This window comes from Phytophthora infestans, genomic scaffold (genome assembly GCF_000142945.1).
Source record: "Phytophthora infestans T30-4 supercont1.25 genomic scaffold, whole genome shotgun sequence".
In the NCBI taxonomy this organism is placed as follows: domain Eukaryota; phylum Oomycota; class Peronosporomycetes; order Peronosporales; family Peronosporaceae; genus Phytophthora; species Phytophthora infestans.
The window spans coordinates 596987-618623 of NW_003303734.1; the positions used below are offsets into that span (position 1 = coordinate 596987).

Below are 21637 nucleotides of genomic sequence, written 5' to 3' on the forward strand. Positions count from 1 at the left end.
AGGTGATCACAACGCAAGGCCATGCATGTCAAGTCCAGCATCGTACTAGACGCAGGCCATGTCCATTGCTATAGATAATCTTGTTGTATTGTAGAAAGACGAATCACCCTAAGCTACCGATATGTTCACCAGAAGATAACGAGTCACCAGAGTATCGTTGCCTTTCATGACATCGATACACGGGCAGCATGACGTTTATGCCAACGAGTAGAGCTGCCTTCAGCCCATCTTTTGTGCTGGTCGTGCATTGTGACGACGTGATGGACGGCCAAGATGACGACGTTCAAACACTCGTCTCCCTGTTTCTTTTGCCCTCGTCGTTCTGTTTGTTCCGCCCTCCTTTTCAGTGGTGCGACAACCAGACATCGTCAAGACTCTTCTCTGTCTAGGGCTCTGGTAGGACATGTCGACATGTTGGACACTCCATCTTGACTTGCATCCAGCCCTGCAGACACTCGCGGTGGAAAATGTGGTCGCACGGGGCGACCATGTAGTCGCGCGCTTCGATCTCCAGCTCCACCATGCAGATCACACAGTCGATCGAGTTGTCGCCGTCTTTAAGCAGTGCCAATTGCTGCAGGTTGATGCGTCGCTCGTAGTTATACTTCACGGGCAGGAACCGCGCAGGCACGAAGAACCTCGGGCCATATCGCTGCTGTAGTGCCAGAAACCCCACCTGCAGTCCCACCCACGCCGCCAACACGTAGCAAAAATGCGGGTTAATCTTGCTCTCGTACTGCAATACAAACCACGTATGTCACCAGGCATAATAAACGCTCCCAACACGACGCCTTCTTACCATCGGGAATGCTGTGAGGAAGTTATCAGGGCAGCCATAGAAGTACAAAGGCAGGAACAAGCGCAGCGCACTGATGCCGTACAGATATCCCAGGTCGAATGGGTTCCGCACCTCCCTATCAAAAACCCGTTTAATAAGCCCACCCATCACGCAGTCTCTCACGCCACAAACATACCTGTGGACGTTGTGTACAATCTGCGGGACCCAGAACGAGTAGCAAATAAAGACCAACACAGGCAAGTGGTTCTGTAATAAAACAACACAGACGTCAGGGGTATATAACCCAACCCCACCATACAAACGCGAGGATTCCGTACCGAGAAGTTGTAAAAGATGCAGAGTCCAGCCAGTAGAGACAGATAAAACCGCGAATACAGCGTCGTAAGTTCACGTCGCAACGTCAGCCATCCTTCTGAGAACCCTTGTGGTCTCCGTGCCTTCCAGATGATCAGCAGATATCGCATCTCAAACACCGAGAAGATAATGAGCTTGACAAATGCGACCGATGCAAACGCAGCGAACACATTCTGCGCCACAATCCCCACAGTCAAGTGGCCCAAACACAAGTACGAGTCCACAATCGCCTGCTGTCCAATAGTCAGCAACGAAACCTTCGCTGCCGTCGCCTGTGTGCTCGAGATCTGGAGCTGTCGTAGCAAGAAGTAGATCTCCGTCATCGCAATGAACGTCATGATGACGGCATAACGCGAGGCCTTGGCGAAGAAAACGTTCAAGTTCTCCTCCTGGAACGTCGTGTCCAGCTTCAAATACAGGCCACAGTTCACACTAGCGAGCGTGCCTTCCAGCTTCATGTGACGCATCGACTTCTGCAGTACTGTAGCCGCGTCGTCGTCTTCCTCATCTTCTCCTCCTTTTCTTGCAGGCTTACTCGTGTCATTAACCAGCGACATCTCCACAATACTCACACACTGGTCACTGAACGAGTCACTACTGCGGAACCGCGAGACGTACGAGTATCTCGGAGGCGAGATATCGACAGCTGCGTACTCGTCTCTATTGTCCACGGCCGGGACGCCATCCAACACGCCGAGATTCATCAGTTCCGCTCTTGGTTGTCGCGGTAATCGCTCCAAATTGGCCTTCTCATCGTCCTCCTGCGACGGAGCTTCTGTTAATGCCTCCACTTCGGTCGAATTCTCGCCGCTTTTGTCTTTCCGATACAGAATCTGCACACTCGAGTCCGGACTATTGCCAAACAGCGTCAATCTGCCTAATTTCCGAAGGAAAACGCCCTGTACGGGCAGAATCGTGGCTGCTAGTGACGCCTGTTCCTCGTAAATTACCAATTGCCCCGTGACGTACGCCACCTCCTTAATAAGCTCTTTAGACGCGGGTGTCTTCATCTTAAGGAACAGCCACGTGTGCCCTTTTTCCACTGGTTGCGTGTATTGCTGTAGTTGAATCTCTCGGTCTACCTTTAGGTACGGGATAATGTCCTTATACACGGGTTTATTCGCGTCGTATTCCTCGGCTAGCAGCGAATCCCACGTGCCAGAGTAGATACCAGTCACGTTAAGTGGAGGCTCCGTATGTCTGTAGTCTGGCTGCGTCTGTAGCAGCGCTTCCAGCTCATGCACTTTCTGGACTCTGTCTGTATCGTTAAAGGCGTTCTGAGGTAGCGAGTAGCGGTTGTGTCCCGCACCGTCGGTTGCTCCTCGACTGTGATGAGCATTACGCGCATCCCCCGCGCGGTTGTCGAAGAAGAGGACGAGGAAACACAGAAAGATGGCCATGCTGAGGAGCTGCATGCGTTGACGCTGGAACTGCTGCTGTCTCCAGTCTGCCTCCATAGCCCCGAGATTCAACGCCAACGGGTCGCCAGGACTACCGCCCGGACTGCCGTCGGTGCGGCGCGGAGAATTGGCCCGCACGATCATGACAACCCGACCGTTCTCATTCCGGTCCCCCATACTCAATCTGACTATGGCAAGTGGATTATGGACGTATGGGAAAATGGTGTGACAAACATGTATTTAGAGTTATTGGTGTGGCTCACATGTATTTCGAGTGACGTTCACTCTGCATGTCAGTTCCGCATTCGTGTGTTTGTCGAAACAGTCGATTGAGTAGCTCTTCTCTGCGTGATAACTTGACGATGCTGGGGTCCGAGACGTCGACCGACACCGCATCTTCTTCTTCTTTGTCTCCTCTTACAGCTGATATGCTAAAATCGCTATCTTTGGCGTCGTACGACGCAGAATCGATTGAAGACACTGAAATGACCGCCCAAATTGACCTGGTTCTCGAAATGACTGCAACTTTCGACACTGACGGGTTCCAATTACCGTCCAAAGTGACGAGAAAAGAGGTACAGCGTGTTCTTGAAGCATGTGACGGGGATGTGTCACGCGCAGTGGACGACGTACTGAGTCTCGTAGCCATTAAGACGCTCAGTCAGCAGGACCAACACACACTTCAAGAGCGACAACAGCGTCAACAAGAGCACGCCAAGCTGCAACTTAGCGAGCTGTGCAGCGGTCTAGGGCTAGACGAAGACAGCTCCTTCGTTGCAGCTCTCCAGCAGCTGCCCGAGAGCGAGCGCGATGACCTATTGTCCACAAATGGCGTCTTCGTGCAACAATTGCTGCTCAGTCTAGACGAAGACAGTGAAGACGGCAGTGAAGCGGAAGATATGCATCCACTACAGTATCTGCTTGAGATGTATCCGGACTACAAGGCGGAGGTGGTGGAGGACGTGCTGGATAGTCATAATTATGACGTCGAGAAAGCCGCCGACGCGCTACATAACTTACGTGCACTGAATCATGTGCAGAGCTACGCTACAGTTGTAAACGCAGACGCACGTGCAGCAGCGCAACAGAGAGAGCTGTATGTGAATGGACCCAAGGTGGATTCGCTTGGACAATTTCCAGAGCTCGGTGTCCCGAGTAAGACGCAGCAAAAGAAGCTCAAGAGGCACCAGCGTAGGCAGCAGAAACTGCTACAGGCACCACATCAACGTCCGCCTCCGAAGCCTTCACCTCCACCAATAGCATACCCCATGCTGCCGGCACGTAAACATTTGGCGAAAGGCAAGACCAAGCCAGTATACAATGCGTGGGACCACCAGGCTGCACCGCATGACCGCGCAGAGTCAGGTATCACGACGCAACTTAAGCTGGATCGGCTTAAGAAATTGCTGCCCAGCATTGATGCTAGTGTCATTCAGACCGTACGCGTCCGTCTTTGCAGTTCTCTGCTATATTCTGAAGGAACTAATGGTGCTAGACTGATATTCTGTGTATAGACGTTTTTCCTCAATGGATGCAGCTCAGATGCCACGGAGGCAGCACTGCGGGAGATCTACAACTTGCCGCTGGTAGAGAAACATCTACCTCCGCCAACTGTGACCGAGGAAGTTGAGATGGCGGCTGCTGCAGCTGATGCAGAGGAAGAGCTTGCTGCTAATAGCAAACGCCAATCTCGCCGAGGCGGACGTTCTGAGGACTGGACTCTTGTGTCCAGTAAGCACAAGGTCAACACAGCGAAGGAGAAACTCAGCAATCGTTACTGCGATGTCCTGGCATCGTTCCGACGTGGACAGCACGTTCTTGCAGCGGATCGTGTTCGAGAGTGAGTGACGCAGCACAATCGTTGCCTATGGCCTCGCTTGACTGTGTTTTCTTTTGTAACTCAGGCTAAGCAAGGCCCGTCGCGAACACCGCGATGCTCAACGGCAGTGGGCTCATGATTTCTTTCTGGCGCACGAAGATCATGTCAAGTGAGTTTTCGAAAGTTTTTTTTATTCCAACGGCTCGTACCTCTGTCTGCAGGCTTTCATCTGGACTGTGTTTTCTGTTTTCTGTTTTGTTTTGCGGTAGACACCAGCGACCAATCGACTTGCACGGCATGATCGTGATGGAGGCTCTGTGGGTAGCTCGCGAGGCGATCGAGTACTGCCAGGAGCATCGTATTCGTCGGTGTCTATTGATCTGTGGTGTGGGCCATCACTCGATCAATGGCAAGCCACGTATCCTCTCTGCGCTTCAACTGTCATTACAACGACGTCAGATCGCGTCTCGTGAACTCAATGGCGTGGTCACTGTATTTCCGCTCCGTTCGACAGATGCGTCGTAGACAGGTCTGACTCCTAAATTTCTTACGCCGTTAGGGATGGAGACGTGTACATTTCTACCAGCATTTCGCTGAGAGCATCTTAGTTTCCGAACAAGTTGGGGGTGTTCTGTGTGCTATTCGTGTCGTTCTTTTCGATAACTCGTTGGCGTTTCCAGGCGGTCAATCAGTGGCTTACGAAGACAGCGGACAGCGAAATCTTGAGAAGATGTGGTATGAAGCTTCATACTGAGTTCAAATTGCTATTGTCATCGCTTTACATGTATAAATAATGATTCTCGTGCTGGGGACATGATCTCATTCTTACTTCTGGAAGGTTTTTGATTCGTTTTACAGCAAAATATTCGACGATTCATAAGTTTGGGATCAAGCAGTCTTCCACAGACGCCACCCGTTGTCATCATCGCAGTCGTCCGCATTTACCTTTGCCAGTTGCCCGTTGAACCACTGTCGAGGAACGAACCGCCAACCCGATCAGTATTTATAGGCCAGCTTTGGTCGAAAAGCGCGACACGTCTCCAGCGGCTCCTAGCGAGATGAGACTGCGTGGCCCAGTTGTTTGAGGGCTACGTAAGGTGGGCATGTGCTGCTTAAATGCTGCTTCTCAAGTCGGGTCTGTAGCACCTCATTTTTGAAACTCTCGTCGTGGGGAACTAACTGCTCTATTCGCCCTGCGAGGAGCACGCGATCACTGCGGCATCTAACAAAGTGGTTTGGAGAGAATGACGTGCACACGTGTTATGCGCTCGCTGTCGACCTTCACATCGGATGCTGAAGTCGAGCGCGAACTCGAGAATTCCTTCCCGAGATGTCAGGTCCCTCGAGAGCAGCCACCCAGTTGGGCGACCATGACTTACGTCGAGACGTCGCGAGATCTTCCTCCGCTCGAGTCTGGCAACTTGGCATTGGAAGATCAGTTCTGCGGCTGGCTTTGGATGCGCGGAACACGTCTCGGACGTTGGCGTCACCGGTATTTCTGTCTGGACGGTACCATGCTTTCATATTTCACGAGTTTTCCTGCTGAGGTGTTCCTAAAGCAAGCCCAAGCCTCCGTGGCATCAGCTTGGGCGTCTCGCAATCTTTTTCACTTCGGTGATGGCTGTCAGCCTCGAGGTGTCATCCGAGTGGCACATATTGACGACACTGACCGGACAAACCGCGTGGGATTTAAGGTCTATGGTGCGTGTGGCAAGGTCATCGACATTCGAGCACACGACTCTCACGAACGTAACCGGTGGCTTCGCGCACTAAAGACTCCTGCACGTCGAAAGTCTCGGTCGTGGACTACCGGGTCCAGCGAAGAGGTAACGCTGAGCATGTCATCCTTTGATCCCGATGGACTGTGTCGGTTTGATCGCCTCTCCATTCCAATTGTTAAGAGTGGCTGGATGGAGAAAAAGACGTCGTTTCTGGGACTGTGGAAACGCTACTTCTTCGTGGTGCAAGGCTCCATGCTGTCGTATTATAACAGCGACAAACCCTATGAAGTTCCTCGCTGGAGAGGATACGTCGAAGACGTTAAGGCGCGTCGACGTGGTGGATCTCTGGTTTTGCCTTCAGCAAGCACCACATCGGCTCCTCCAACATTAGAACTCATCATTTCACTTGACTCTCCACAGAACCAAGTGATCCACGTGCGATTTCGCAACGTCGAAGAAGCTCGTGCGTGGCGTCGTGTGCTGCGTGCAAATTTGCCTGGACGCAGAAACAATAACTCAACTTTGACGGCATAGATATATCTGCGTAATAACATAACAAGTATCGTTTTGTTTTTGTTAGCTAACATGTGAACTAACCCGTCTTGACATAATTAATCAGAGACGTTAGTACGTTCGACTGGAGCTCGTTGCACTAACTGTTTTTTACCAGCTTCATCTCCATTTTTGATGTTTCTTTTAGGCGACACATTTTTCTTCTCGTTGAGAAGAACATCATGTCGAATCAGACCTGCATGTTCTCCTTCGTCTCCGCACAAACTGGGTGAACCTTCAGGGTCTGCTTCAGTATCCTCGCTGCTTTCACTCTTGCAGACAACATCGATGTCGTCATCCCCGCCATGAGCAATCCAGCGCGAGGCAATCCCACCCGCACACATAACAGTGGTCGTGACTAACAATAAAGCCTCAAGATGAGGCGGAGGACCCATGAGAAATCCATTCACAAACTGTGACGTGATGGCTGCTACGCGATTCGAACAATTCACTACTGAAATTCCAGAAGTTCGAAGTTCCTGAGGGAAATTCTCAGTCGAAAGAACGCCGAACTGAGGTAAATATCACGGTAAGTTAATATTAAAAAAAAAATGTAAAAAAAAAAGATTAGCGTACTCCATTCCAGGCCGCAGTGGTAGACGCGTTGAAGAGACACGAGACTAATACAATGATCGTCTTGGAGCCTTCCACATTAAAGGCAAATAGTAGCGCACAGAAGGCAGAAGTGAACAGTGCGCCAGATAATAGGCGTTGATGGCCTATAATATCTATCAGATACAAACTAGAAAACAAAGATATAGTATCTAGAATTCCGTGCAAGGCTAAAAACACAAATACCTCTCACCTGACCACGTTTCCCGGTAGATTCGCTCCGGCAAACAGGAACGCATTCTCGAATGGGTTTTCTAGTCCTGCACTCTTGAATAGCTTCGTGATCCATGTGGACAGACCGTAGGAGCCAAAGCTCAGCGTAAATCCACACAACATCAAGAGCAACGTCGGCCCTGCGTTCGGTTTTTCAAATAGACGAGCTAGAACTCGCAGACTTTCACGACTGCATACAGCAGTGTGCGAGTTATAATCATCACTCTCCTCTGTCGAATTAATTGTGTGAGCTTCCATCTTTCTCGCAATTTTCACATCTTCATTCGAGAATTTAATTTGAATGTGACGCCCACTTTGATGCACTCCGTGAATATACTGCAGCACTGCTGTAGCTCCTTGTGCATCACCTTTACTTGCTAAAAAGTGCGGGCTTTCAGGAACATGCCATAACGTCAGCAAAAAGCACGTGAATGACGGTAGTCCGACCACTCCGGCGAACCAGCGCCACGACAGCTCCAGTATCCGTTCACCATTACTATATTTGCCGAGCATCACCCACGCTGTGCCCGCTGTCAACACTGCGCCCACCATCCAGAAGGAGCACAAAATAGTGACATATCGTCCACGTGCCGACACGGGGACATGCTCCAGACACAAGGCAAAGAGTGAAGCCACCACTCCACCCACTCCTACACCCGCCATGGCTCGGAAGAAGATAAGCCAGTACACATTCGGTGAGAAAGCTGACAAAAAGGCAGCGATGGCATTGATGGCCAATGTCACGAGTAAAACTGGTTTACGACCATAGAGATCTCCAGCTACACCACCCACCAATCCACCAGCCAACATTCCAGCAAATACAGCAGCCGTCAACAGACCTATAAAAAAACCCAAAATTAATTAATAAAAAAATTGATATCAAATAAATATTCACGTACTGGACTCCCATGGTGTCATCTCGCCTTCGGAGTCTTCGTATACTGTCAAGATGTATCCAATTGCCAGAATCTCCACTGCATCAGCCACATTTCCAAAACCTAGAACTCTGCACCAGATGTCTAGGTCAAGCTATACAAAAAGTTAAATTTCTAGTTTTGCTATCTTACGTGACGACACGATGCTGGTGGAAGCCGCAACCGATGAGTTCCATCTCGTCGTGTACCGCCTGCTTCAGCGCCTTAACATCGTCCACAAGCACCAAATTCTCGTCCGGAGAGCCCCACGTCCTCACAGGTGCCGCCGAGTTTGTCGTCATGCGACCGCCCATCTTTAAAAAAAGGAAAATAATTAAATCTGAGTCGTTTTCCAAATCTGAGTCTTTCTGATCCTGTATTCTCTCCCTCGAAAGAAAAAAAAAATCGACAGTAAATCAGTGCGTGGTCTTGGTCCATTGAGGTTCGCTCCGTGAGTCTACGCTCCTCGTCATCGTCCGCCGCACTTTCCCTCTACTGCGCCACAATCTACGCCCCCTGCGCATACTCGTCTCGTGTCGTAACTCTCTCTACATCGCAAGAAAAAGCTCGATAAACCATGCATGCGTGGCGTTCGCTGTCCCGTAGCATCCTCGTATTCACGAATGTGCTGTTCCTGTTGCTAGGCTCCGTTCTCGTGTCGATCGGAGGTTCGGTCTCTAATTTTCATGCAATTCCCAGCCTCATATATCACTAACTATACGTCTCATCCTCATAGGCTACATGGCGTCGCTACCGGCACTAACAGAGTTCTCAGACGGTGGTGTTGCTTCCTCCGTCATCATGTGTGGCGCTCTTATCATCCTAATCGCGATGTTAGGCTGCTGTGGAGCGCAATGGGAGAGCAAAGTGTTCCTCTTCCCTTACGCCATCTTAGTGCTAGTCTCGGTGGTCGCGCAGCTCTCACTGGCTGGCTTCCTGACCCACGTACACAGCTCACTCGTTGAAGTGGCCAGACACAACTTTGACCTGTCCGTATTGGCACCGGCTGACCAAGAAACGCTACGATGGATCAACAAGAGGTTCAAATACGTGTACTACGGCTGCGGCCTCGACGTGGACATCGACCTCACAGACACACGCAGCCAGCCACTAATCGCTTCATGCTCCAACCCAGAGTTTAGCTGGTTTGCAACTTTTGTGGAGGAGAATTGCCCCATTGGACACAAGCAACTACAAAGTGGCAGCAACTTTCTTAAGTGCGCTGGCTTGAGTTTCTCCTTAAGTAACGCTATGACGGAGCACACGATGCTCTGTGCCTGCGAGACGCGGATGATCTCGTGGGTAAACGACCAATCGCTGCTCGTGGCTGTCTTCGTGTTCGTCATTGTGTCTTTGGAGATCATGCTGGTGGCGCTGTCGTGCTACATCATGCACTCGCGTCGCCACCGTCGCTTCGGCTACCAGGAGATCACGATGCCGGTGCGACAGCAGCCGTACAACCCGCACCCGCGCAACTACTTTGGCAAGCAACAAGCAGGCCAGCGTCAGCCGCTTAACGCGCACCCAGCATACACGTCGTACGGCCCGTCCGGGGGAGAGAACCCGTACGCGGCGGCCGCAACTGGAGGCAAGACGAAGAAAACCGGCTACTAGCTGGGTTTTTTGAAATGCGTTGATACAGACCGCGTTAGGAAAAAAGAAACAGGATCTCAAAAGTTTTACACAAGAAATGAACTCGTGTGCACATTTGAGATTGGAGTGTATGTACAGTAGCCATGTGAGTAAGCTTGAAGGCAGCGCTACAGTACTGAATTGCAATTTGCAATGTAAGCGGAAACAGTTTGCGTTCATATCGACCTGTCTGACGTTGTATGGCGTCATGTTGCCAATTCGCTCATGCCCGATCCTGGCCACACCGGGGAAGGCGGGCGAGGTTGCTGATCGAGTCCATCCGACGATGCAGAGAGCAGAACACTTCAAACGTTTGCTCGGACGCTCTCTGCCAAGTCGTGTCAGTCTCACGTGTTTTAAAAACTTAAGTTGGCAAATTGTCAATGGCAACGGCATTGCAACTTGCAATGTTTTTTCACTTGCCATGGAAAATGGATACCTTTGTAGATTGGGATGGCGATCTGCGAGCTCACCAGGCTGTCTCAACACAGAGACCACTTCAACTACCGAGTCAGCAATGTGTGGGTGAGGATCTCTAGGAGAACCATTTTGAGGATGGCATGTGCATTTTCGCGTACATGTACAGTGTCAGACTTGTCTTTGTTCTCCTCGTTTTCTTCAACATTTACCCGATTCTCGTGGTGGCGACCGGTGGTACTGGTCAAGCAAAAGGATTTGCCAGCCTGCATGCAAGCACGCTGCTGATGACGATGCTTGTTGCGATTAAGTAATACAGAGTTCGGTACGGGAGCGCAAAAAGCAGGGCGCCCTACGCGCTTTTCCAGTTCGCCATCCGGTCTCGGTCATCACCTTTCTCGTGTCTTACACTTAACAGTCAAGTTAATTCAGACACAATTGCTGTGTTCTGACTCAAGACTCTTGACTTTGATTCGGTTTTACACGTCGATACTAGCAATCGCCAAATGCGAGAAAAGGGCAACTGCAAACTGACACGGGACTCAACACTTTTGCTTGGGAAGGATTCGGAATCCCATCAGCGACTTGCGGCAAGTTGCATTTGCCAAATTTGCACATCAGTTTTTGGTTTTTCAACAAGGAAAACAGGGGGATAGACTGTTGACTGTGAGTTTGTATGGTAGTCAGCGGAGCTGCGGACACATGTACTGGCCCGCTTGGCTGCTTGGAGGCATTTGCACGCGCGTGTAGCACGAATCAAAACGTTTTCCCTAAGTCATCAAGAGCTCACTCTTGAGTCAACCGACACTCCTGGTTTTGCCCGATCGGCGATTCATCAATCCTGGCCGTCTCGTTTTCTGCCATTGCCATGAAAATCGCCGAGCTACTCAACGGGCCTGCGGCCACGACACGTCGACACGCCGAGAAGCGGATGGACATGGCATCGCTTGACCTCTTCACTCAAAAGTGCGTCCCCGCCACTCAATTTTTTCGCTGTGTTAAACTGTGGCTAAACCCATTTTTCAATGCTTGTCAATGCAGACGCAAACATCGACCAGAGCTTTCTATGACTGGCATCATCCAGGCCCTAGCCGATAAGACTACCGGCATCAACGACTCACTTGCTCCAGGTCTCCCCACGGTCTCCGCTGCGGAGGAGACACGACCCAGTGAACTCGAGGGTGAAATTGCAATAAATCCCAAGGCAAAAAGTGCAAAACCCGAAAAAAGTGAAGACTCTGGCGCAGAAGAAACGAAAAGAAGGAGAAGACGGAGCCGCAATGGGTTTACGCCACTCACCGAGTCGGAGAAAAGAGTGAAGCAGAGAATGTTGGTCAAACGATCATACTACCGCAAAATTGTAAGTTTTTGCATCCGAAGTTGCAAAAAGTGACCATTTCTAACAGGATTGCCCATTCCATAGGACACATTAGTGGAGCTCCGCCATGAGATGGAAACACTAGAAACCAAGTGTAGAGAAGCAATTATCTCTCGACGTCCGATACAGTCGCCAGTTTCCAAACCGCAAGACGAAGAGCAACGCTGCGAACAGCTTCGTGAAAGATACACGCAACTAGCCATCACACAGGAAGAATTACGCCACGAGAACGAACAACTACGTCTTGAAGCCATGGAACAGTCGAAAGCGCGTACACGTATTGGTATTCTACTGAACGAAGAGCTTCAAGAGCAACTAGAGACACGTGAAAAGGGAGAATCCCTGGGTTTATCGCCTTGGTCTTGTGGCGAACATCGTGCTGCAACTCCGACTTTAAACACTGAAAACTCCAGTCAAGAAAGAAAACCCAAGCCTGTCCTACACTTCACTCCCATCACCGAGGACGAGTGTATTACTATTGTACGTGAAGCCTACACTGCCGTTCGAGCATTCGCCGATAAGCAACACTACGATAGCACAGGCGCCAGTGTCTTTGGCTGGCGTGACAGACGTCAAGTGGACGGCAACACGATGCGTTTCTTCCTTGAAAAAACATTTGAAAATTTCACCGCAAACGAAATTTCCAGTCGGATGTGGGACTTGGTGTCCTCAGAACATGGCGTGAACCGCATCTAGGCCTCCGATGTGGCAATAAACTTCCACCTCGTGCAACGTGTGAACGACGAGAACGTTCTATTCTACCGTACCATTGAGCCACAAGGCACCGACATGGTGCTTAAGGCGCTGGTGTTGGCTTCTCGCGTGCAAATCGACGACAACGGCAGCTTTATGGTGCTCTTTCGTTCGGTTGATCCGGAAACTCGCGGAATCTCCAAGCAAGATCCGAAAGATCTTTCGGATTTTTTAACAAAGAAAAAAGAAATATGGGGTGACGTCTTCAGCTGGGGGTTATACGAAGCTGTGGGCGACCAAGGCCAACACTGCCGCAATTATTTCGGCGGCTTCGTGTCTGGTTTATTGACACAACGCAGTCTGGAATTCTGGCTCATGCACGTCCTTCTCATCGCAGTACGCTGTGAGAACGAAGTCATCGGTCCACTTTTTATTATGCAGTAAAAACAAATTCCACCCACCATCCGACAATTAATTTAACCCTCTTTTGGTTTGTGCTAAATCTGAAACGTGTTCAGATCTACTTTTTCTCGCTTCTTCTTCTTGACGCCGTTTCAGGTCGTTTCGATGAACTTCTCGACGATTTCTGGGCCGTCTTCGGTCTGCCACTAGACGAGCTTTGTTTCTTACGAGACGCAGCAGGAGCGTAGCCATCTCCTTCGTTGTCAGACACGTACATGAAAAACGGATTGCGAGCAAGTTCCAGTTCTTCCGCACGAGCAATTTCGTCGACTTCGTCGTCATTGTGTGACATGACAAACTTTTTTCCGGTTCGACTTTTATCAGACGACGTCTCGGGTCGACGCACACTACTTGCAGAGGGGGGACGTTGTCGAGGACGCAGAGTATTACCAGCCAGCTCGAGTCTATCGAGAGTGAAATCGTCCTCTTCGTCGTCCCAGCGTGCGCGTGCCTCAAGCATGGCAACAGCCTGCGGTGGCATAAAGTAGTCGAGTACCAGAGACTTTAGCTTTAACTGCGCCGTAAGCTGTCGAATCGTGTCCAGGAGATCCTCACGCTCACGAGTATGAGCTTTCTCCATGGCCTTGATTTCTCCTAAGACGTCTTTCACTTTGGTGTACACTTTCTTCAGTTTCCGAGCTTTCGCTTCAGCTTCTTCTTGTAAGGACTGGTACTTTTCTTCCCGCATGAGGTTACTCTCTTCTCGCTCTGCTAACTCCCGTGCAAGTTGAAGTTCTTGACGTTTACGCTCTTCCAGCTCGAGTTTCGTACGTCGAAGCTCGTTTTCTTGTTGCGCTGCTTTCGTCATCATTTCACCACCTACAAGCACCTTAGCTTGAGTTGCTGCTAGTCGATCGAGCAACACTTTTTGTTGCGCTGCCAGTTCTTCAGCTTGTTGCCGTTCACGTTCCAATTTCAGTTCCAGTTCGCGTTTATTCAACTCGGCTTGCGCCTTGTCTTTGGCTGCTAACGCCAAGTCGTCACGTGTTTTCTGCAACATTTCTTCCTTTTCCCGTTGAGCTTTTGCAGCGATGGCTTGCGCTTCCTCGATACTAATTCCCTTTTCAATAACGATCTTTTCGACGATCTTCTCTACTTCCACTATCTCCATTGAAGCGTTAGCAAAGCCACCTAAACTGACAGTGCCGTCCAAGCTGACACCTTCACTCGCTTGCTTTTCAATGGCCAATAATTTGGCTTTCAGAGCTTCGATTTCTTCCTGAAATTCTCGGATCATCGCATCTTTCGGATCTTCGTTGATCTTTGGTTTGTTCTTAATGTTCTTTGCTCGACTTGCATAACGTAGCGTTGTCAAAGTCTCCTCATAGTTGTAGTCGGCGGGGCCACAGTTGGCAATCATGACAGTCTTTGTATTGCCACCCAAAGAGTCTTGAAGCAGTCGTGTTAGTTTAGAGTCACGGTACGGAATGTGCTTGGACTTGCCATCTACTAGAGCCGAGATGACATTACCCAATGCAGAGAGAGACAAGTTAATCTTGTTGGCTTCTTGGAGACGATCTCCTGTCGCTCCCGTCTTGGACTGACGTTCACTACCCGCTAAATCGACCAAGTTGAGCTTGCCGACACACACGTGGTCCTTGCCGTCGGCTGAACCTTCACTTAAACATTCGACAACGATCGTGAAGATCGAGTGGGACCGAGACGACGTCTGATTCATGAGAGTAGCACCGACACTGCGGTTCTTTTTACCGGTCTGCATAACATGGTCGATCTCTGCTGCGTCTTTGACGACATGAGCGGTTAAACCTTTCACATACACGCCCGAATCGGCGTTTTCCTTGAGATCTAGAGCGTTTTTAGGATCTTTTGACAGCAAGTCGCGGATCTCTTCGTTGTAGATTTCTAGATACGATGCACGCACTAGAATGCGCTTGTTCTTGGAGATGGCTACCTTGTCGAACACGTGTTTAAACGAGTTGGGAATGATACCGGGTTGGTCTCCGTAGCCCTCCATGGTATGAGACTTGCCGGCGCCGGTCTGGCCGTATGCGAAGATGGTGCCGTTGTATCCTTCCATGACAGCTTCCACGATCTCCGTTGCGGCCGTGTCGTACACTTGCTGTTGCGTGGACTTCGCGCCGAATGCAGCGTCGAACGTGAACGACTTTGGGGGCTCGGAAGACGCTGCCACCGGGTTGAGAATAGACACCTCGGCACGATCGAAGTTGGCCGTGGTGGCTTCTAGTCGTCCGTCTTGCACCTCCTTGCCGCTCATGGGCCGGATGCGGACCATCACACGAACACACTCATCGTTTTTCGACGACTTCGCTGCCATGATCGGCGTTTTAAGATGAGATTACTGGAATGTGGTCGAGGCGGCGCAAGCGGATAACCGCCGCTGTCTCCTAGCGAAACGAACAAGATGACTTCGGATAATTTTGCCTGTCAAGTTGGCAATTTTGCACAACATGAATTTTTACAGTACACCATACATGTACATGTACCAGAATATCCTCATTGCGTCAGCAAGCCTTGGCTTGCTTCGCGTTTGTAAACTGCAGTGCAGTCTCTTGCAATGAAGACGTTAGTAATCAACTAAAGTCGCCGACCCATGCAGGTTCTTGTTTGTTTATGGCTGCAGCAAGGCCGCGTGCTCCCAGTGGCGCCGCGCAACGGCGGCGAGGAGTCACCGATGCCAACTGTGACGGTCTACCAATTTCTGTTTATTGGTACAGATGATTCATCTTCGGCGTGGCGATTTTTGTGTGGGGCCGCAGTTCATCCTCAAATTTAGAATCTGATGCGACGTGGTCGGATTTGCGCGCAAGACCTGTTTCCAGATCTCCAGATCGAACGCGTTGTCCTTCTGCCAGAAGTTCTGGTGTTGCAGAACTTGGCCACTTTTCGACTGCGCGTCGCCAACTGGTCCGGCACAACGACAGATTGAGGCGGGGATCGCTCCATCCGATTCTGCGATCACGGATGCAAGTCAAGCTGACGCATTATTAATAACTTAATTCGCTGCGTCGTTCTCTTCCAACGTGGTCCGACGGCGCACTTCGAGGCACTCGATCATCGAGTGCCTATCGAGTCGATGGTCGGTGTGGAACCGAAGGACGAGCACTGAATCCACAGTGTACGGGATGAAACAGTAACCATTGGAAAAAAAACGCAGGTGCACGTTTCGTGGCATCGTGTCTTCCTCTTCTTGGTCATCCCTTTCGTCCAAAGTTTGGATCTACGAAATTTGCCTTTGCCGCCAGAGGATTCATGGAGCTTGACTCGACTCAAGTCTCAAGCTCCATGAATCCAAGCTACTCGAGCCATCCTCTACACTTCATCTTATCCGAGTCGCGAGCATACCACAGCCGCCGTTTAACTCACAAGTCGCAGCATAAAAACTCGTACAGCTACAAAGCCTAAAGAGCAACTGGGCAAATGAGCCACGTGCATGTGCATGTTTTTATGTTTTGGATAGTGCTCATGTTCGGTAGCTAGCTACGTGTATATTGGAACATGTACACTGTACATGTAATATCTGCGGGTGAGATCGTCCTAACGTTGGTCAACATGCTTTTTTGCTAAAATAAAAACCATGCTTACGATTCTAGCGTATACGCCTGCACTTTTCCGGATACCGGTGCAGTATGATGATCTTCGACCAGAGTGGCGCACAGTGAGACTGCGAGTCTGACGTTCTGATTATCCAGCACTGTACGTCGCGGCCAGGAAACTTGGCCAGCTGCAAGTTTTGGGCTCTTCTCTTGAGCATCGCGACGACACACGTCCGCGGGTAGAAATTCTGCGAACAGGTCGTCCATTCCTAGTCCACTCCCCAAACCCGCATTCCCCCTCGCGGCTGCCGTCGCGCCGCATAATCCAATTGCAGTCTCATGACCAAGACGCTGCCGCTGCCGCCGCGCTTCTTTAAGCGCCCGGAGCTCACGGAGCGAGAGGAACAGTATCTCGTGGGGAAAGCCAAGGACTCGGCCAAAGCGTTAGTCGACGCCACACGCAACAATGAAGGACCCGTGCGCTGGGAGGAGGCAGGGATGCACCGTGGCGTGCAGATGTACAAGGGCGAGGCCCGATACCCAGAGGCCGTAGTAGGTGAGTCGATCTCGTACGGCTGTGGCGCGACCACCATCCAGTCCACACTGGACGAGGTGGCCGACTTCTTCGACCTATCGACAGACGCAAAAGTCGCCGCGTTTGTCGAGTGTAACGCCGACGTATTGGACGCCCAGCTACTCTACGTGATAGAGGACCCGTCGCTGCTAAATGACCCTAAATACACCGTCCGAGGCCAGCGTAGTGGCTCCAGCAAGATGCTTAACGCCAACCAGGTGACAATCAAATGGTTCGCCTCGGAGATGCCGTCGAAGCTCTTAAAGAACCGCGACTTCCTCACGGTTGAGTGTCAGAGCACGTTCATGGACGTGAGTGGCCGTCGCGGCTGGGTTCGGTCGTACCACTCGATTAAACTGCCGTGTTGCCCCGAACTGAGTGACTACAACCTCGTACGAGGCAGTTTCTACCACACCGGCTACGTGTTCGTCGAGAGCGAACGTCCAGGCTTCCTGGACGTCATCTTCAGCGCACAGGTCAACATGAAAGGCAGCATGAAGGTGCCGACGCCGCTGTTCATGACCATCCAGAAGAAGCGACTGTCCGGCATCGCAGATCTGCAGAAAATGATCACGCGTCGACGACTGGGCGCTCAGCGGTTCCTGGGCGACTTAGAACTCGTGCCAAAGAGCCAACGTACACGTTGCAACCTCTGTTCAGCCAAATTTGGGCTTATTACACGTAAAGCGCGTTGTCGTAAGTGCGGCGAAGTAGTTTGCGCGTCTGCGTGTAGTACGGAATGGGAGGTTGCGATCCCTGGCCAAGGCGTTAGGAAGGTGCGTGTGTGCTTCAAGTGCGCGCAGAACACAGACCCGTCCGTGTTCGAGGACTTGCCGCCTAGCGAACAGTACTCCGAGACAAACAGTGCACACGATGACGAGCCGCCGGTAATGAGCGTACGTGCGCCAGGCTACCAGTATGAGCGCTACAACAGGAGCAACTCGGGGTCTCCCACGTCGCGTCGTCGCGGCCAGCCTAGTCGTGACAGCGACGAGTACGACAGCCAAGGACGTGGCCGTCGAGACCATTCGGGTCGACGAGGGCCGTACAATAACAGTTACGAAGAAAGTTACAGTCAAAGTGACAGTTATCAGGATCCGGATCCGGAATATCCGCGGACGATGGAAATGCCAGGCGAATACGGCAAGGTGAGTCTGGATTCGGATCGCTTTACGAATGATTCGGGCGAATACGATGACAATCCTCCATCGAGTAGAAGACGACGAGATGATAGGAAATATGATCCGAGAAACCCGGACATGTACGACCACCAGACGTACGGCGTCTCGCCTCCTCAGTACCGTGATGAGGAGCAGCGACGAGCGTTGCAGCGTCAACAGCGCGCCTTGCAACAACACCAGAACAAACAACGTCTACTGCAGCGTCAACAGCAACAACAGGAAGCGTTGATGCGACGACGTCAGGAACAAAATATTGAGGAGCCGGATAACTACCGTGACGAACTCGAGTCCATGTCTTTGAGTAGTAGTGAATTCAGCCAGTTCAGTCAGTCAAGCGGAGCCAGTTCGGGAGCGCCATCCTTCCTAACCTCCAGCTTATTGGCTCAACATACGAAACAGATGGGCAAACCCGGACCCGTGACGAAGAACGAGCGGAATGCCGCGCGACGGGTGGTACAGGAAGAGCGGACACGGCGTAGTAAGCCTGCGCGCGACTCCGAACCTGAACCGGAGCGTCCTCCTCCTCCGTCGCTATCGTCTGACCGTCCGCTGACCCGACTGGAGCTACTACAGGTAGCACAATGGGAACAGCAAGAAGCCATGTTCAGAAACCAGGAACCGCTCGATCTCGAAGTAGAAGCGGCTGAGATCGTGCTGACCAAGCCTCATCGTCGACGAACAGGTAGTTCGGAAGGCTCAGCGAAGCGCCGTGGTCCCGAACTACCGGCGTTTTTCCGTAGTCCACACAGCAGTGCACACTCACAAGGTCACGGGGCTCCGACCGGTGAGTCTTCGCTCTCTAAACTGCCTACGTTCCCTACGAACTCGGGCCAAACCGTTAGCGTCGCGGACGACGAAGACCGACTCGACTATTCGTCCGGCCGTGACGATTCTATTAACGGCTTGTCTATGAACTTCGGCTCGTTGTTACGTCCTGAAGACCTGCGTCCTACCGAAGAGAGTATGTGTTTAAGCTTAGACTCGAGTGGCCAGGAGCACAGTACTATGGGCGACAGTGACGCTAATCCTGGCAAGGCCGGCGCGTCGGCCGCCAAGGACCGGGCAGACACCTCGAAGACTACCGTCGTGAAGCTGTATCAGCGGATTTTAGAGCTGACCAACAAGCAACACGAGCTAGAGGCTCAACCCGAATCCGACCCGAACGAGAAGAAGGAGATTGCTCAGGAACTCGAAGTTCTATACGAGAAACTCCATTCCGAGGTGGAAATATAAGTAAGTGTCTATCCGTTCTATCTGTCGTCGGCAGCGGGTAGAACGATGGTGTGGGCGTGTCCAAACGCCGTTAGTAAACTAGCATTCTTCGGATTAGAAGCCGTGAGCTTGTTAATAATCTTTAGCGTCAATCCGAATCTCCTCTTTTCTGTCTTACGGATCCGCAGTGGCTTCCTCCTTGGCTTTCGCCTTTGTCTTAAGACCGAGATCAGCCAAAAACTCGTTGAGCGTGGCGTGAATTTCATCGTGCATCGGCAACTTTTTCATTCGTTGCATCCAAGCCGAAAATTTCGGATAATCTGACAACTCGAAAATTCCCATGAGCTCGATTTGCACAAACTCGCAATACGCGGCGAAGTCCGCAAGTGTCGGAGTGTTTGTCTCAGCAATAAAATCCTTGACTAGGAATGTCTCGATCAACTTGAGCAGCTTGGCTAGGAGCGCCGGGGCTTCTTTTACCAACACGATGTCGTCTGGAAGCTGCTTGTTCTGTTTGATCCGCTTCAACGGGACCAGCACTGTCATGGTGATCTGACGCGCGTTCGTGTGGTGCCAGTGCAGATACTGGTTCACCTTTGCATGGGCATGCACGTCTCTCGGGTAAAGATCCGTCCATTTGAACTTCTCGGCCAAGTAGACCAGTATGGCACTGCTTTCGAACAGTGCAAAGTCTCCATCTTGCAACACTGGGATCAGTCCGTTGGGGTTCAGTGCCAGGAACTCAGCAGATGTGAATGTGCGACTCCCAAACTCGGTCAGTACAAGCTCATGCTCCAGGTGCTTCAGTCGCATAACCCACTGCACCGCACGACAGGGTTGGCTCACTAGGTTCGCGTACAGCTTCAACGTCATCTTCAAAATGGAAAGTGTCACTCTGACGCCGTTTGGCAACTGGAAGTTGCAAATATCATGCAACTAGTAGTTTTTAAAGCTTCCCTTAACGAACTCATGTCACAAACAAAATGTCACAAAAATCGAACGATCGGATGTATTACGTTTCAGAGGAAAACCAGAAGCAGAGAGTATCTTTTCGGATCTTACGCGTTAGCCGCGGCCTTGGTCTTAAGCTCCAGGCTCGTGAGGAACTGGTCCAAAGGTGCCTGGATCTCATCGTGGTGGGGCACCGACTTCATACGCTTGAGCCAAGCCGCGAGCTTGGGGTGCTTGGAAAAATCATAGATGCCCATGTACTCCACCTGCACGAGCTCGCAGTAGGCGGCGATGTCGGCGATCGTGGGCTGGTCGGTCTCAGCCACAAAGTCCTTGACCAGGAACTTCTCCATTAGCTCGGATAGCTTAGTGAGAAGCGCCGGCGTCTCCTTGATCATAATGGCTTCCTCCGGGGTGGCCGAGTGCTGCTTCGTGTGCATAAGCGGCACGAGCACCTTGGGCGTGATGAGACGCACGTTCGTGTGGTGCCAGTGCAGATACTGGTTCACCTTGGCGTGGGCCCGCGCGTCGGCCGGGTAGAGGTCCGTCCAGCCGTTCTTCTCGGCCAAGTACTGCATGATAGCGTTGCCCTCAAAGATCGAGAAGTCGCCGTCTTGCAACACCGGGATGAGGCCATTCGGGTTGAGAGCCAGGAACTCAGGCGACTTGAAAATCGGAGCGCCGAATTCCGCGGCCACGAACTCGTGGTCCAGCTTCTTAATGCGTAAAATCCACTCGGCCGCGCGGCTGGGCTGGCTGATGAGGTTGGCGTAGAGCTTGATGGTCATTGTATAGGGAGATTGGAGACCTGGGAGCTGGAGCGCAAAATGAAGAATGAGAATGATGGCTGCTTTGGATCCTTCTGCGGTTTTGGTTATCCGGTATCGTCGTTGAAGTGTTGCCCATTTCCGACCCAGGCGGCACCCATCGTGCAAAATATCATAATTGGTGATTTGACAGTCAAATTGACTTGCAACAATCAGTGCAAGTGACTGAGCAACTTGGCAACAGGCTGTGTTGCCAACAGCACCGGCGACTCGAATCGAGTCGGCTCCACACCACCATGGCTTGATCATGTACGCACGGAAAGTTGCGGCGACCGGTGTGTAATCACACTGTGATTACATCGGTCGGGGCTAATGGTAGCCAAATATCATATGATATTTTGAATAGTAATACATGTAGTACTATTTTTGATTTTAAATAGCTTAGATTTTCAAAAGCTAGCATAATATTTT

The 21637-nt window shown here is 51.1% G+C and overlaps 11 protein-coding genes across 11 annotated transcripts; 6 read left to right on the forward strand and 5 right to left on the reverse strand.

The window, feature by feature from the left end:
• Positions 1-385: 385 nt before the first annotated feature.
• On the reverse strand, positions 386-2730 carry PITG_12980 (uncharacterized protein; the record flags this gene model as incomplete). Its single annotated transcript, XM_002900477.1, has 5 exons — positions 386-736; positions 800-914; positions 975-1045; positions 1117-1899; positions 1945-2730. 5 exons carry the CDS (start codon positions 2728-2730, stop codon positions 386-388), a joined length of 2106 nt encoding a protein of 701 aa, XP_002900523.1.
• A 308-nt stretch (positions 2731-3038) lies between these two features.
• PITG_12981 (uncharacterized protein) lies at positions 3039-5252 on the forward strand (the record flags this gene model as incomplete). The annotated part of the gene is made up of 4 exons (XM_002900478.1): positions 3039-3992; positions 4068-4393; positions 4458-4541; positions 5231-5252. The coding sequence occupies 4 exons, from the start codon at positions 3039-3041 to the stop codon at positions 5250-5252; spliced, it is 1386 nt and encodes a 461-aa protein (XP_002900524.1).
• A 133-nt stretch (positions 5253-5385) lies between these two features.
• PITG_12982 (uncharacterized protein) lies at positions 5386-6627 on the forward strand (the record flags this gene model as incomplete). The annotated part of the gene is made up of 1 exon (XM_002900479.1): positions 5386-6627. One exon carries the CDS (start codon positions 5617-5619, stop codon positions 6625-6627), a length of 1011 nt encoding a protein of 336 aa, XP_002900525.1.
• Positions 6628-6704: 77 nt separating this feature from the next.
• On the reverse strand, positions 6705-8698 carry PITG_12983 (synaptic vesicle glycoprotein, putative; the record flags this gene model as incomplete). The annotated part of the gene is made up of 6 exons (XM_002900480.1): positions 6705-7157; positions 7222-7387; positions 7451-7698; positions 7747-8309; positions 8370-8476; positions 8538-8698. 6 exons carry the CDS (start codon positions 8696-8698, stop codon positions 6705-6707), a joined length of 1698 nt encoding a protein of 565 aa, XP_002900526.1.
• Positions 8699-8783: 85 nt separating this feature from the next.
• PITG_12984 (uncharacterized protein) lies at positions 8784-9998 on the forward strand (the record flags this gene model as incomplete). The annotated part of the gene is made up of 2 exons (XM_002900481.1): positions 8784-9052; positions 9121-9998. The coding sequence occupies 2 exons, from the start codon at positions 8962-8964 to the stop codon at positions 9996-9998; spliced, it is 969 nt and encodes a 322-aa protein (XP_002900527.1).
• Positions 9999-11213: 1215 nt separating this feature from the next.
• On the forward strand, positions 11214-12507 carry PITG_12985 (uncharacterized protein; the record flags this gene model as incomplete). The annotated part of the gene is made up of 3 exons (XM_002900482.1): positions 11214-11399; positions 11475-11793; positions 11857-12507. 3 exons carry the CDS (start codon positions 11302-11304, stop codon positions 12505-12507), a joined length of 1068 nt encoding a protein of 355 aa, XP_002900528.1.
• A 59-nt stretch (positions 12508-12566) lies between these two features.
• PITG_12986 (uncharacterized protein) lies at positions 12567-12962 on the forward strand (the record flags this gene model as incomplete). Its single annotated transcript, XM_002900483.1, has 1 exon — positions 12567-12962. One exon carries the CDS (start codon positions 12601-12603, stop codon positions 12946-12948), a length of 348 nt encoding a protein of 115 aa, XP_002900529.1.
• A 62-nt stretch (positions 12963-13024) lies between these two features.
• PITG_12987 (kinesin-like protein) lies at positions 13025-15262 on the reverse strand (the record flags this gene model as incomplete). The annotated part of the gene is made up of 1 exon (XM_002900484.1): positions 13025-15262. The coding sequence occupies one exon, from the start codon at positions 15260-15262 to the stop codon at positions 13025-13027; it is 2238 nt and encodes a 745-aa protein (XP_002900530.1).
• A 1558-nt stretch (positions 15263-16820) lies between these two features.
• PITG_12988 (uncharacterized protein) lies at positions 16821-19469 on the forward strand (the record flags this gene model as incomplete). Its single annotated transcript, XM_002900485.1, has 1 exon — positions 16821-19469. The coding sequence occupies one exon, from the start codon at positions 16821-16823 to the stop codon at positions 19467-19469; it is 2649 nt and encodes an 882-aa protein (XP_002900531.1).
• An 84-nt stretch (positions 19470-19553) lies between these two features.
• On the reverse strand, positions 19554-20338 carry PITG_12989 (glutathione S-transferase theta, putative; the record flags this gene model as incomplete). Its single annotated transcript, XM_002900486.1, has 1 exon — positions 19554-20338. One exon carries the CDS (start codon positions 20319-20321, stop codon positions 19623-19625), a length of 699 nt encoding a protein of 232 aa, XP_002900532.1.
• Positions 20339-20434: 96 nt separating this feature from the next.
• PITG_12990 (glutathione transferase, theta class) lies at positions 20435-21221 on the reverse strand (the record flags this gene model as incomplete). The annotated part of the gene is made up of 1 exon (XM_002900487.1): positions 20435-21221. The coding sequence occupies one exon, from the start codon at positions 21185-21187 to the stop codon at positions 20507-20509; it is 681 nt and encodes a 226-aa protein (XP_002900533.1).
• Positions 21222-21637: the final 416 nt, after the last annotated feature.